Source organism: Passer montanus, unplaced genomic scaffold (genome assembly GCF_014805655.1).
Source record: "Passer montanus isolate IOZ18808 unplaced genomic scaffold, ASM1480565v1 scaffold60, whole genome shotgun sequence".
NCBI classification, from domain to species: domain Eukaryota; kingdom Metazoa; phylum Chordata; class Aves; order Passeriformes; family Passeridae; genus Passer; species Passer montanus.
Window position 1 is genome coordinate 3699181 of NW_024371038.1, and position 14855 is coordinate 3714035.

The window sequence follows — 14855 nt, forward strand, 5'->3', positions numbered from 1 at the left end:
TTCAAAGACCAAGGCTGCTGCATCAGAATTACTTCTATAAGGAGGAAGTAAATCTGATTTTTAGCATGGTTAGTATCGAGGACTAAGTATAAGAGTTTGCTGCTTCTAACTAGAGAAATATTTAATTTTTTTTAAAGGCTGTACCTGTATTTCACAATTCTTTCAGCATACTTCATGTTTGGGGGGAATCTGGATGTAGCTTTAGAAAAACCAAGAGCAGTCACAATAGGTTCTAAAGCCTCTGCCCAAAGGCAACCTCAGGCTTTCAGGCACTTATCCCCTCCAAGCTTTGGCTGCTACTGAAACAGGTACTGTCTTGAACTGAGTATGTCACATTATTACCTTGATAAGAGAATTCACTTTAAGTTGTGTATATGGGGGTAGATACAGAGGCCATGGTAAGGAAACAATGAGTCTCCCTGGTAGTTACCAGAGTAAGTTACCAGAGCCTTTCCCCCTGACTTCCCACACACTCACCAGACCGTGTTCCCTTCCAGTTCACCTCTAGGTTTCCCTTAGCAGAGCCCAGAACATCTGGTTCCACAAGGCAGTTCATTCCTGGTGCAGGAACAACTGGAGATGGTTCCTCTGAGGAGCCCCCCATGGCTTTTATACCCTCACACACCCTCCTCTTCCCCTGTTGCCAGTCATCAGTTCCTCAGTCTTCTCCTGCCTCCCCTCTTGGTGTCCATCCACCTCACCAAGCACCAGCTTTCATCTCCTTATCCTAAAGGGTGGCTCCCTCCCAGAGCCCAGGCTGTTTCCCTCTGCAGGCTGAGCCACCTGGAAGAGAAGTGTTCCTCACCAGCCTTGTCCTGCCCTGGTCCTTTGCCTCCTCTGTTTCACAGGCACTTCTGTGTGCCAGTAGGTTTCCACTAGACTTACAGAAACTGTTTGCACAGTTCAAACACCAGTAAAGTAGGCTACACGGAGGAATGGTTTGCTCTAAGATACTGGTAGTTGGTGTAAATACTGCTATAGAAAAAAAGAGGCCTGTGATTTATTGTAAACAAAAGTGTATATTTTTTTTCCCAATGAAAGCTTCAACTTTATGCAACAGTAATAAAAATGAAGATTGTGTACAACAAACTGCACTATTAAACATATTCTCCAGATAGGATACCCAATGACCTTGGGTATTTTAAGAAATCTCTGCCCAAATAGCAGTCACTGTCAGATTTTTTTCACAAGAACATGACCACTTTACACTTCTAGTGCATTGCTGGTTACAAATACTTTTTAGTTCATAGTTGGAGCACATTAGCAAGTTCAAGACAATAATTAGCATGAGCATAGTATTTCATAAACTAAAAGGCTGATGTTCACAAAACAATCTTAACCCAAGCTGCATATTATTACATCTGGTATGGAGAAATTACTTTATTGTGGTCCTGTACTTCAGTGTCATCATTCTAGGAATGCATTTAAGACAGGATACCTAGAGCAGTTAACCTTTCAAATACTTAAAACTTGTTCTTACCTCTGCTGAAAATGAATTAAGGGGCCAGGATTCAGAAGTATACAGATGACTGCCATTAAAATAATAAAGATTGAACAACTTTATATCGAAAGCATTTATAAATTAAATATTCAACAGGTAAGTACTGAGCATGTATTCAGGTGTATTATGGACATTCAATTCTGCATAATTATGAACACATGTAAATCTGAAAAATACAAGGGTGAAGATTAAAGGTGGTAGAGTGGTCATGCTTTGTGGAGTGCCAGGATCAGGTGATGTTTGTTTACTCATGACTTGAGTCTTAACAGTGACTCATAGATGCTACTAGAAAAAAAGAATAGTATCACACTGCAGCTCACTTAGTAACAGCTAGGAATGAGCTGGAAACTATCTTTCAGGCTTCCCTTTAAGCAATATTGCACAATCCTGAACAATCCAGCTTCTGTCCTAAAATTCAGGTCTAGCTCTTGCTTATATATTTGCTTATATATTTCCTGCAGTAGTTAAGAAGATTGAACTATAGGTCTGTAGCTAAATGTGGAGGGACAGTTAAGAGACAAACTATCCACAACTATTGGCTGTTTCTCATGTTATACAGTAGATTCCTGCACTATGCAAATTTTTTTTAACTGGTTGGACTCATCTGCTATTCAGTATTTTTAAAAATTCAGTTTCCATATTATAGCTTAGTCCACAAAGTCCTTGCTTTTCACTGTTTGCTACAGCTTAATTTGGATTAAAGGTTTTCACTGAAGTTTTGAAACATGCTGGTATTGCTGCTAAACCATATAGATGACTTCAAGAAGTAATACTCTAAAATTGTTGGCTCCCACGGGGCTCACCATACAATGACTTAATTAAAAATGCTGAACTACTTAAACATTCAAGATGTAGGCATGAGGTAACAATGTGTAAACAGAATCTGATTTGTCTCATTACAATCTAGCCATTCTAGAATAAAATTCTAATTTTCCACAGTTAAAAATTATTTAATGTGCAAATTCTGCCATGCCAAGGTATTAGTAAACTTCAGTCTCACAGTTCAGTTTATTCATAACAGCAGCTTGGACTTGGACACATTACTTGCAGTAGTGGTGATTTTTCATAAAACTACTTAGGAAAAAATCCTCTGCAGGTATTTTACAAGTGAACAATGTTTTTCACAAAAATGGAGGATGTTCCCTCAGCTGATGTGGTGGCACAGTGAACACTCATCCTGTTCAAGATCTGACAAAGTGCACAGAACAGTCAAGCATGCAGAGTTCTTGTTTCTGTAACACAGCACTGAACAGCCTCTGCCGGGTCATTCAGTGGCATGTTCATTCTTTGAGAAGCCCTGTCCTGAGTTACTGACTGAAGGGCAGGACTGAAAGAACCATTAATAAAATCTGAGTAAAGAAATATCTTTTTAAAAAGGTGCACATTATTTTTATTAAATGTCTTAGGCCACCTCTAGTGGCAGGCATCTGTATTCTCTTCTGCTGGTGGAGAAGCTACGAATCATTTGTATGAGAAATTTTCTTCCACAGTAAAGTTTTTAAGTTATTGAGTATTAAAGAATGCTCCATTTCCATCTGATTTGCTGTGACTTTAAGGGCAATGCACAAGTACAGCTGTTTCTCTAGTTCTTCATGGATATCAGAAGGAGCACCACGAAGCAGATAGTCTTTAAGGAGCTGACAAGCTTTTGCTAAGTTTGGCTGAATTACTTCAGTGGTACATCTCATTTTGCTTTGGTCACATAATGTTCTACAGTCTGTACCATAAATGCAGTCCAAATCTGAGTCGCACTGACGATCTTTAATTATTTCCTTCAAGTTAATTTCTGGCACTATTTTTCTCATGTCCATCATTTTCAAATCATATTTTTCATTATATCCCAAGTTTTTGGCACTTGTATCACACATAAGAAAGTTTCCGTAAGGTCCGTGGAAAATATCTTCCACAAATTCTAAAAGCCCTATAGCTATTTTTGCCTTTCTTGGCCATGATGGAGTGAACCACTGGTCCATGCTTCTCCTGAAGCCAGAGGGAATGAGAAGTTCTATAATCCATGGAAGGCTGATTCCATAGAGAGAGGTATATTCAACTCTTTCGGTCACGTAGAGATCCCCACAAAAACCCATCAGCTTGGGAGTATGTTCTTTATCCTGCAAGATCACCATTAACAGAAACTCTTCTAGCTGCAGGAGTGCCCATGCAGATTTTGCCTCTGGCAAAGAGACTCTTCCATCTTTGTTTCCATCAGCGAAAGACAGGATGAGATTAACCAGTTCTGAAAGGTTCCCTTGTTCACCCAGTTTTGCCTGAAAACAACAAATGAAAAAGATCAAGTATGACTTCATTAACTACTCCCAATCCATCTGTCACTGCCTCCTGTTACTCTGCTTCTATGAATAATAGGAATAACTGGGTATCTTGTGGTTTTCATTGGTTATGGATGTAACAGGACCTGACATCAGCTGCCTGCAGAGATTCCTTTTTGTTCAGTTTTCATAGGCACTGAGCATACAATCTTTTGAGAGAACTACCTTTCTCTGCACTTCAAAATGCAAATATTAAAATTCAGTCATTGTTCTTAATCGGATCAGTCTTGAGAAAAATTGTATCATGTACCTTGTTCAATGTTCTCTACGAAAAAGTATGAAGAATTCAAAAATTTAGATCAGGTTTAGTTTTCAGCTGGTTAGACCTTACAAATGTAGAGGAATAATGTTATGAATTACATTTTGTCCATTTATTAGGGGTACCAAGACAAAAGTGAGTACCAATCTCATAATTACACTGAAATGCTTAGTTTTGTTATTTGATGTAACCACCTCCATTGTAGGACTACAGAGAAAAAAGTCATTGCTGGAATCAGAACTGTTCCATTTTCAGCTAGGCAGATGAACTTTTTCCAAATTTTCCTAAAAACTACCCTAACATACCTGCTGCTCATCTCATTTGTTAGAGACAAAGCTGCTGTAATGCATGATAACTGACATCAGCCTTACTTCATGTTTTCTATACCAATACTAGCAAAATCTGTAGACGTACAAGATGAATGCCATTTAAATTTCATCATTTAAAGAGTAAGGAAAAAGCCCTGATAATTAGTTACTTCAAATTCAAGATAAGCATCTCTGGGAAAAAACTATTTTTGTGCTGATTATTTTTCTAGCATATCCCTGAACAAGGCTCATACAATGAGGTATATTCTCTCCAGCTTCAAGGAAACAAACAGTTCTGTCAAAATAGAATAAATTAGAATATACTTACCTTAAAAAGACCATATACCATTTCTTTGAATTTTTCAACAGTGGTTCCTCTTGTTGGTTTATCAAACAGGACTATTTCCTTCCTTGGTTCTGGGTCAGTACCAAAATCAAGTTGAGCAGCTTCTTCCATCTGGCATTTTATAACACTTTGCAGATTTCCCCAGATTCCTAAATAGATCTACGCAGAAAAAGAGGGGAAAAGGTATAAAATACTGTAGAAGTCCATCTGAAGACCACCTGTCCTCCAGCCACTGCTTTAAGAGTCACCAAAGATCAGAAACTGAATCCTGTGTGCAGACAATGAATATGGCAATTTGAACAATGGCAGCTCCAAAGACAGCCCACTGCTGTGGGTACTTTGGAGACACTGCACTGACAAAACACAGGCAGCTTCCCAAACAACAGACTGGCATCACTGCCACCTTTGCATAGCTTGTTATGAGGCTGCTCCTATTGGTAATGCAGGATAGCAGAGAAAAAAAGCAGTGTGATGTACAAAGTGTGCAAGTCTGGCAAACTGTGGAAGGATATTTTGTATATGTACATGTAGTATAAAATAACCATATATTCCTCTACATACAGGACTAATTTCTATTATTGTATTTAGGTGCATATTATATATATTAATTTGTATTACAGTGTATCTTTGTATAGGTGTGTGTATATATATGGGGGGTATATATATATATACACACATACACTCACACACACACTCTGCCTGTCACAGCAAATAAAATTTGAAATAATCTGTATTAAACAGATTCAACTTGCTGACACTAAGGTCTACCTGACGTTCCACACAATGACATTTCAGTGGGAAATAATAAAACTAGGTTGGATGAGTGAAGCCTTACCTGGTTATTAGGCTTTGTTGACAAACATTTTCCAAAATACAATGTTTCTTTAGCACAAAGACTACTACATGCTGATCCATCAATAACACCAGTCTTGTATTTATCACACTGAAAGAAACAGGGAGAAATATATTTAACAAACTGCCTAGGAAAGGAGACAACAACTGTATCTCTTCCAACACCTGAGTCTTGAAAGAAAAACCTAAGAAAAAATTTAATAACCCTATGCCAAAATATTGTTAAGAGACACAATTGGTTTTATCTGAAGTAACAGAAGTTGTAATCTTACATGATGGAGTATGAGAATTTGATTAAATCCCATGTGGCACAGACTGAATTAGTCAAACACTTCAGAAAGCTATACTAAATACACTCACTATGATTTTCCTACAGTCATGGCCTCTGCAGAGCTCTGTGTAGGTGGAGTACTGAACATACATAACCCAGCTGCCAACAAACACGACCAGCCAGGAGATGAAGAGATACTTGATCCGCACGTACGACAGACGGACCTGGAGCACACAAAGAGAAAATGCTGTTTGTAATTCACTGAGCAGCAGTAAATTTACTATTTCATTTACTAAAAATCATTTACTATTTAATCTCTAAGGAATTTCCACAGTGATAAAATAAGCAGACTGCATTATATGGAACATTTGCTTCCTTCAGTGAGAGAACTGACGGGAGGTCAGTTTGATGTATATAAGTGGAAGGAAAATTGAGATACAAATAAATAGAAGAAAAGATATCAGACCCTTACGGGGCAAGCCAGACTGCAGAAACCAATTTGATCAAAATCATAAACCCCCAGAGGTCAATTAAGTGCATTTTTCTCTAGACCAGTTACCTATGTTCCACTCATGGTAAATCAAACCAAACAGACCAGGAATTTGGTCAAAAAATAATCTGTGTTGATGTGTAATTATGCAAGATAGAGATACAATGAGCAGGATGTATATCAGGGTCAGGTTCCATATGCTGAAGTCTCCTATTCCTTCCTTGAAATGACACCATTAATTAAGCAAATAAAATTCTTCTATAGTAGCCTCACCTTCACCTTCCCACAACTGTATGTACGACTTTCCTGTTGTTTCTGTGGCCTTATATATAGAGTTTTCACAGGGGCAGAAGGAAAAACTATTTATAAATTAAGAACTGAGGGAGAGCTAAGTGTCTTACAAAGTAGGAGGGATGTTTTGATCTCTTCCTTCTTTTATTTTTCCTCCTCCTCAGAGTCTGGTGTGCTAACAGGATGATTTTCATATTCACATCAGGATCAGAAAATAATTAGAAGATCAGGATCAGCTTTAGCAGCAGGATATAAGGAAGTGCATGAGAGCAGCTATATTTGGTCAGTATAAGATCCATTTCTATCAGTATCCTAATTTTCAGCAATAGCTATGAAAATATGCTATGGAAGACTGATAACATATATTATCAAATACACCAAGTGTGCTCCCAGTTTCCTCTAGAACTTAGTAAGCCAGATGTGATACTCTATATTTAGTAAATCTCAAATCTTTCACTAATTTACCCAGATTCCCTTAAAAATCCACATAAGCTTTTAGCATCCACAACAAACTTTAGCAATTAATTCACAGGTCTACTATCCACTACCATGGTCACAGACTGGACTTTATTTTGCTGAAGTCTGATTCATATTAGCTTTGTTTGAGACCCCCTAGTTCATGTATTGGAAGAGAAGAGCGAACAATCTCTGTCCCCATCTGACATCATTTTGTAGGCCTCCATAACACACCTCCCTGTGATCTCATCTCTTTTGCAAATTGACAGGTCCTAACCTGACTGTACATCATGGAGAAATTATTTCATATATTTGGAAAAAGTTCCAAGAAAGATAGTAATCATGATCAGTTTTGCCACCACATATGGTACACAGAACTGCAGTAGATGCAAATAAGCAACTTTTTTTAACCAGAAAGACTAGAGTAATATATTAGTATTTATCAAAATATAACAAACAACCAGCATGCATTATACCCTTTTTCTTGGAAACAAAAAATCCAGAAAAAGTCAGTTTCAAAAGACCCAAAGGTGATTCCAATCCATAAAGCTGTGGTCCTGCCACATGCCTCAGCTGTGCATCCCTATTCCTTCATGCCTTCACACACACTCACTTGACAATCTTAAAACTACCTGGATAAAAAAGGAGAGAGCTACAATTAACTTTTATTCCAGTGATTTTTTTAGAGACAGGTTTTATAATTTTGGGGTTTTTTAAAAGGTATTTCCAATAACTCTGTTATGTAGCAGAACATGAAGCACAGAAAACTACTGATCAAATCTGGGGAAGATCTACAGAAATAAAAATGACAATTTTAGGGAAAGCTGTTTCATGTGTAAAAACTGCTTGGGAACCAAAGCTTCTGGGACAAAAACCCTCTTTGTTCCTCAGTGTTTCTTGCTGAATCCTTCCATGAACCTTTATAATACACTTTAAACCAAAGTGCTGTTAATTATATTTTGTATTATTGTATCCATTTAGTACAACTTCAGAGACAGCAGCAGCCTGCAGGCCTCAGGACCAGTGCAGAATATTGACCATTCTCCCAATATGGATACTATGTATATTGTCCTCCTCAGGCTGAAAGAGAGTGTACTTGAGACTGAAAATCCTCCCCAAATGCCATCTGACTGCATCATGTCTTTGGCAGGAAGTTCCAGAGAAGCTAGATTTATTTTGAGCTCAGGCCTGTGCCAATGGAGTCATGCAGCTTTTGACTTGCAGAAGCTGCCCAGCCAGTTCAGACATGGACAACAGCATCCCTCTGCTTACAGAAAGCCAAGGCTCCACTCTCTGGTTCAAAGGGAATTACTTTTCCAATAAGGACTTCCTCATCAAGTTCAGCAAAAGGCATGATCATTATTTGATTTCTTCCCATACATTGCCCTCCCAAATTTTCGTTTTCTCCCCAGAACAGGCCTGTGAGCATTGACACACGTAGCTCACTTCAGCTGGCACAGGCCCACGCTGTCCTGATGAGGGGACAGGGCTTGACTGAGCTGCTCTGGTCACACGGGGAGGCACCCTGCACACGAGGACTTACACTGCTGTGCAGGGCACTGGAACATGGCATTAGGGAACAGCACATATAGATGGGCTCCATTTGAAACTGTGACAAACTGCCACGAAACTTGTCATAAGAACATTTTTAGGGCAACAGAATGAGAGAGTTCCAAAATTATCAAAAAAAGGAAGAAAGTGTTCAAAACAAGGAAACGGTTCCTTTTTTCAACTCTACTCTTCCATCAAGACTTAAATATGAGCCAAGGAATGCAAGAATGAGGGAAGCACTTGCAATGCTTGATTGTTACAGATTCAACATCTTCCATCACTTGTATATTCTGCTAAGTCATATGCACTGAATAATAATTAGACATTCATCCCCTGAAATAGAACTGGAAAACCACTTCTGGCAAAACCCAAGCCTGGATGCACTCCAAAGCATATGGAGAATAGTGAATCAACATGCAACATAACTTGACAGATTTTTGGTGAGTGTACTTTTTATTTAAAACACTTCTATGGTTAAAGAGTATGAAAGTGTTTCTTTGTTTAATAGTAGAGAATTTAATTCTGGAAAGTATTACACATAACCATAGTGTAGTAATCTTCTCCAAATCAGAGTTGCTCGCTCCATTTGTCTTACATGCTTGCAATAGAAAAGGACAGATGAAAAAAAGTAGGCCAATCATGTTAGAAATTCTGTTTTGTTCTCTGTTCAGGTTGATTTGTCTCTCACAGGAGGCATTTCAGGTAGGCTGACATGATGTCTGAGAGCATTAGCCCACACTGTTTTGGATGCCATGAACAGGACACGTTCACATCTTTAAAAGCAGACAGTGCATGCTTATGATTATGTCAGTGTCTTGAGTTTTTTTGTATCCAGAGTAACCAAAGTGAGGAAACAGAGCTGATGTATCTTTTGAAATAAAATTTTGAGCAAGATGGAAAATAGGACATCTCTCCTTTAAAGGTTAAACAGAGCAGAAGGGATTAAAATCTTAGAGCAAAGAGATTATTTAGGAAATTTCTGCTATGTGAGGCTTTAAACTTGCTTATTCTTTAGCCCTTCAAAGACATTCTCTTGTACATTACTGAAGTCCATGAGGAACCTCTAAAGAGTCTGTAAACTTGATGCAGAATCTATAAAGTCAAACTTCCACACATGCAAGTGCTCTTTACATGATTTTTGTCATAAGGAATCCTGCTGGTTAGTCCTCAGCTGTAGTTACCGATTGTATTGTGAGGCTATCAGAAAAGAACTTCAGGGCAATGTCCCTTAAATCTGGGACACTAACTTTTCTTGACAAACAAAATCCCAGTGTTAATCACCCAGCTGTAAAATCCTATCAATACAATCAAATTATTTTTGTGGTCTTTAGTGGTGTTTAAAAGTTCTTCATGTTTTAGGATTTTTTTTTGTTTTGTTTACTATTATTACATGATTTGCAGTCTAATAAGCAATGGCAAAGCTTTGTACTTCAGAGTTACTGTTCTTTATAGTGACAGGACTTTAACACATACTCAGGGAGAACCTAACACTAAGTTTTGGGCTAAGCTAAGATAGCTAAGAGTATGCCCTGCTCCTTTTACATGAGCTGACACATGACAGGACATCTTTATTGGGCTCAAAGATCATCACCTGAGTACCTGTGGGTCTTACATTCTGCACAAAAGCTAAAGCGTGCATAAAGCAAGAGAACATTTGCCATAGAATACGTGTTGCAACCCAGCTCATAACATCCTGCTCCCATGAGGGCAGAAAAGCTGGAGCAGTATTAAGTTCTGTCTGACAGAACCTGATGTTCTGGCAATTCATTTCTCAACATAATGTTCAAGGAGTCTGGAACAGCAGCCAGCAAAGGCTGGAATTCACTCAGTGATAACGTTCCACTGTACAAACATCTCCCCTGGTGTGCTACTTGAAATGCTGCACAGAAACATTGCAAGACTTTCCACCTTGCTCATAGCCCTCAGTGAGTTCAGTCTACCACTTGTTAGAGAGCATTGGCTCCTTTGGAGGCAAACCTCAATAAAGCACTCAGCAATCAGTGTAAACCATGACTACATTTGTCACGTACCAACAGTAACATGCAGTGACAAGAAAAGCCAATATATTGATAGTTGCTGCCATTCTATGGATGCATCAAATATCAACATACATTCACTAACACAGAAAAATATGTTTAAGGGCACAAAGCCACTATTAGCTCTCCTAAAACAAGTCCATAGAATCTGCAAAATCACCTCTCAGTATAAAAAAGCACAATCAGAATCTTTTTTTAAATCTGCAGTAGAAACAAACATTTAACTTCTTTGGCTTTTCTAATAAATAATTTTGCTGTCTTCTTGTTTCTTAGCAGATTTAAAATATCGTATTTTGCTTGGAAGGCCTTAAATTTTGAGAAGAGTAGAGAAGAATATTATCAGATATCACCATATGATGACAAGAAAGAGACTATCAAGGCACAGGAGACAAACAATTTGGAGACTCCTAATTTGAAAGGTATAAATTATGAAATAATTTTTATTTTTATTGAGGGCTTTATGCCATGGGAATCCAAATATTGTACAAGTGTCTACTTCAGTAAATAGATCTAAAGTAATCTTTTTTGGTTTAAAACCCAAGTGATATGGATCCACAGTTTCAGATACATACCATGAAACAAATACTGAAGAGGGTAAAATTAGATCTGCATTCTTCTCATTAAGCATTACATCCCACTCCAGGTACTTCCAGAAAGAGAAAAAGATTTTTTTCCACATCTGGAACTTTTCCAAATGAGGAGAAATTCAAACATTCAAGATTTTAAAATGCACCAATATGAAGTTTAAATTTTTTTTATCCAACGATCACTAAGCATATCAAGAGATGACAAACACATAAGCAGCATGTATAAGAAAAGTAAACATTATTTATCTCCTCAAATTCAACAAATGTTCACCTTAGTTACAATCTAGTTAAAATACAACCCAGCTGATAAGGAGAAATCCAGTGGATAAATCATCAAGCTACCACAATGTCATGACTGACTAACATTTCACCACAGAACTTCCTACGACACAACAGCCACAGCACTTCCAACCAAAACATCCTTACTCTGCTAACTGAAGTAATGCAAACATGTACCTGCATACAGAAATACAGAAGCGTGTCTACGAACATATAAGGAAATGCGTGGAGCTGCAGTAGAAAAGTGCCCGACATTATTTTTTTAGAAAACACGTCAAAAAGGGCATGAGTTGCTCCTGCAAGCTGTGGTCCATGCGCTGACAGGATGGACGCCTGCAGCGCGGGCGAGAGGTGCAAAGCAGGGGCGCGGAGCTCCGTGTGGGGCTCCGGGGCCGCGGCAGTGCCGCAGGTGTCGCTGCCCCGCCGGCCGCGCCGTGAGCCCGCGAGGCGGGAGGGGAGCGGCGGCCGCGCCGGGCCGGGCCGGGGGAAGCGGCGAGAGCCCTGCGGGGGGCGCCGCTCCGGAGGGAACTTTGCGGGGAGGGACGGGCGCCGGCAGCGGCCCCTCGCCGGCCTACCTGCGCGGAGTGCGGCTTCCTCAGCCAGGCCCCCGGGAAGAGCCGCCTCGCCATGGCAATCACACATCCCCGCAGCGGGCGGCGGTCGGAGGCGGAGCGGAGAGGAGCGCTCCCCCGCCTGCCGCCGCAGCCGCGCCGCCGGCTCCGCTCGGCTCAGCGGGAAGGGCTGCCGCCTCGGCCACGCTCACGCCGCCGCCTGAAGGTGCGAACGCGGCCGCCGCGAGGGAGCGAGGCGGGGCTGAGGCGGCGAGGCGAGCCCCGCCCGCCCCGAGCCCCCGCGGCTGCCCCCGTCCCTTTTCCCCCTCGGGGCCGCCCGGAGCCCCTGGAGCCGACAGCCACCCCGAGTTCCCCTCGTGTCTGCCAGAAAGTGCTCGGGGCGCTGTCTGGGGACAATTATGGAAAATCTGTTAATAAATAACGCGTGTCGTTGATTGCGAACAGGCTCCCGTCATTTACTGGGCAGGGTATTAAAACCAGCTGCAGGCTCCTTACAGTCCTTAAAAAAACTCCAACACCCAAAAAACCCCCCGCAAAACCCCAAAAAGGAGTAGTTCCTCCAAAATAAGGAAGGAGTGTTTACCTGGACACATATTAACACAGATGAGCACGTCTTTTACTGTGAGGTTGGTAAGAACAGCCTGAATAAGTTGCCCAGAGAAGCTGTGGATGTCCCAGTTGAAGGCCAGGCTGGACAAGGCTTTGAGCAAACTGGTCTATTGGGAGTTGTCCCTGCCCATGGCAGGAGGGTTGGAAAAAGGTAATCTCTAAAGTTCCTTCTAACCCCAGACATTCTATAATTCTACATTAGTGCCATAAAATGGAGAAATGTTACCTATTTCTTCTTTACCAGGGGATCCCTCAGCCCTTCATACATTGTGGGAAGCCTCAGTCCAATTGAAATTTGTGGGAACACTATTAAGTTCAAGTAAAATCATCCTTTCTTACACAAGGTTTGGTTTCTGCCCAGCCTTCTTGTCTTTATGAATTGATTGTGACTTCTTTTAATGCAGTGTGCTAGCAGAGTCAAAGACAGAAGCTGGGAGTCTCCAGTCCTGATGCTGTTAGTCTATGAGACTTCAGGCACAAAGATTATGAAAAATGAGACAAACATAGCATGTTATGGCTTTGGGTGTTCAGTGCACTTATCAAAGTGCACTTTTTCATCTGCTTTGATAAAAAGATTAGTTACTAAATACTACTGTAAGGATAAGCTAAGTCTTTTTGGCATGTTTTACTCTTTAGGAAAAATGTGTATGTGGAAACCAAATGTTAGGAGCTCACAAAGAATTGAGAGATTTGTGCTTGAAGATTCAAGAACAGTCTGTGACTGTTTTTTGAATAATATAATCACTGCCAGAGTCACCCTGAAGTATAAATCTGAAAATTAATTAGTAAGATTTGGCACTCCTGTAAAAGCAATCCTGGCTTTAGTAACCGCCAGTGACTCTCACAGGGACTTCTTCTCTCCCTATTCAGCAGGCCCAGATGGCTGCACTTTGTGCATCCCCTCCCTCTGCAGTTCAGTGCTTTGCACAAGTTTAGCTGGGTTATGGACATGCAACAGAACAGCAACACAAGAGGAGGCCACAGAGCAAAGCATTTTAACATTTTGCTGAATAATCTCAAGCCCTTACTTCATCCAGTGCTCTATGCCAAGCCTTGGAATGACAGGCTGGGAGTAATTGTGCAATGTTGGTGTCCCATATGGCTGGCAAGGATCTAAATGTTTCATTCCTGTTCCATCTAGATCCAAACAGCTCCTGGCATATGTTCATTAGGGGATATATTTTTCACTTAGTACATGAGATCTTCATCATCTTTGAGAGCAGGTGCTTTATTCCAGCACTGACATGTTTAGTTCTTCTTCAAGTACTCTTTGTGCCCAGGCTTTGCTAAATGCTAAAAGATAAGGCTGTTTCAGCCTTTTGCAGTTACCTGTTAAATTCCTGATTAAGCTTCAGTAGAGGCAACTCCCATGAAAATCTAGGCCACATAAGCCATGACAGTAACAGGAACCATGTAGCATGCACTGACTTGGTGTTCACAGGATGTAGAAACCCAAAGGAATATTCTAAAGACTGGGGGGCAGATGCAGAAAAACCACACAGGTAGAACATAAGTCACATTGCTATATTATCCACTGTACAGCCTCTCCATTCACACGTTTCCATTCTGCAGTTCACACATCATCCATTTTTGTAGGCCCACACCAAAGCTTTGGTACATCTTAGTGTCCAAGCAGTAGAAATTATGCTGATGTATTGCTACCTATTAATTCTTAAGTTTCCCATCCAGCTATTGCAACACTAAATGTTATTCTAATGATGCAGGGTTTTTGTATAAGATGGAAATCGACTGCTAGTTGTACAATGCAGTGTTTGTCACTCACAATGTCAAAAGGTAAATGTGCTTTTCTAGTATCTTCTTACATTCACCTGCAATTCCATGACAATTTGGAGCATATTACATATTAAACATAACTCAGAAAAACCAAAAAAATGTTGCAAAGATTGAGGCATCCAGGAATTCTAGACATATAAGGAATGACTGTATGACACAAATGAAAATACTGAAAAGCTAGAGGAGAATCTGAATTCTTCAATATAGTCAGTGTAATGTGCACCTTGAAAATATAATAAATAATTTTATCCAATTTCTTTTGAAGGCAAGTCTCTGTAAGTTGAACAAGTAATACAGGTTTTAACATCACATGAAAGCTAAACATT

The 14855-nt window shown here is 40.1% G+C and overlaps 1 protein-coding gene across 4 annotated transcripts; it reads right to left on the reverse strand.

Moving 5' to 3' along the window:
• Positions 1 to 999: 999 nt before the first annotated feature.
• DIPK1A (divergent protein kinase domain 1A) lies at positions 1000 to 12520 on the reverse strand. Of its 4 annotated transcripts, XM_039727126.1 has the most exons (6): positions 12130 to 12234; positions 7578 to 7733; positions 5954 to 6088; positions 5577 to 5684; positions 4724 to 4900; positions 1000 to 3768 (listed from the first exon to the last, which is right to left on the reverse strand). In XM_039727126.1, the coding sequence occupies exons 3-6, from the start codon at positions 6014 to 6016 to the stop codon at positions 2956 to 2958; spliced, it is 1161 nt and encodes a 386-aa protein (XP_039583060.1). In that variant the 5' UTR covers positions 6017 to 6088; positions 7578 to 7733; positions 12130 to 12234; the 3' UTR covers positions 1000 to 2955. The 4 variants fall into 4 exon arrangements, with proteins under 4 accessions (XP_039583060.1, XP_039583058.1, XP_039583057.1 ...); XM_039727124.1 differs by lacking the exon at positions 7578 to 7733 and having other exon boundaries at positions 12130 to 12520; XM_039727123.1 differs by lacking the exons at positions 7578 to 7733; positions 12130 to 12234 and adding an exon at positions 11732 to 11848.
• Positions 12521 to 14855: the final 2335 nt, after the last annotated feature.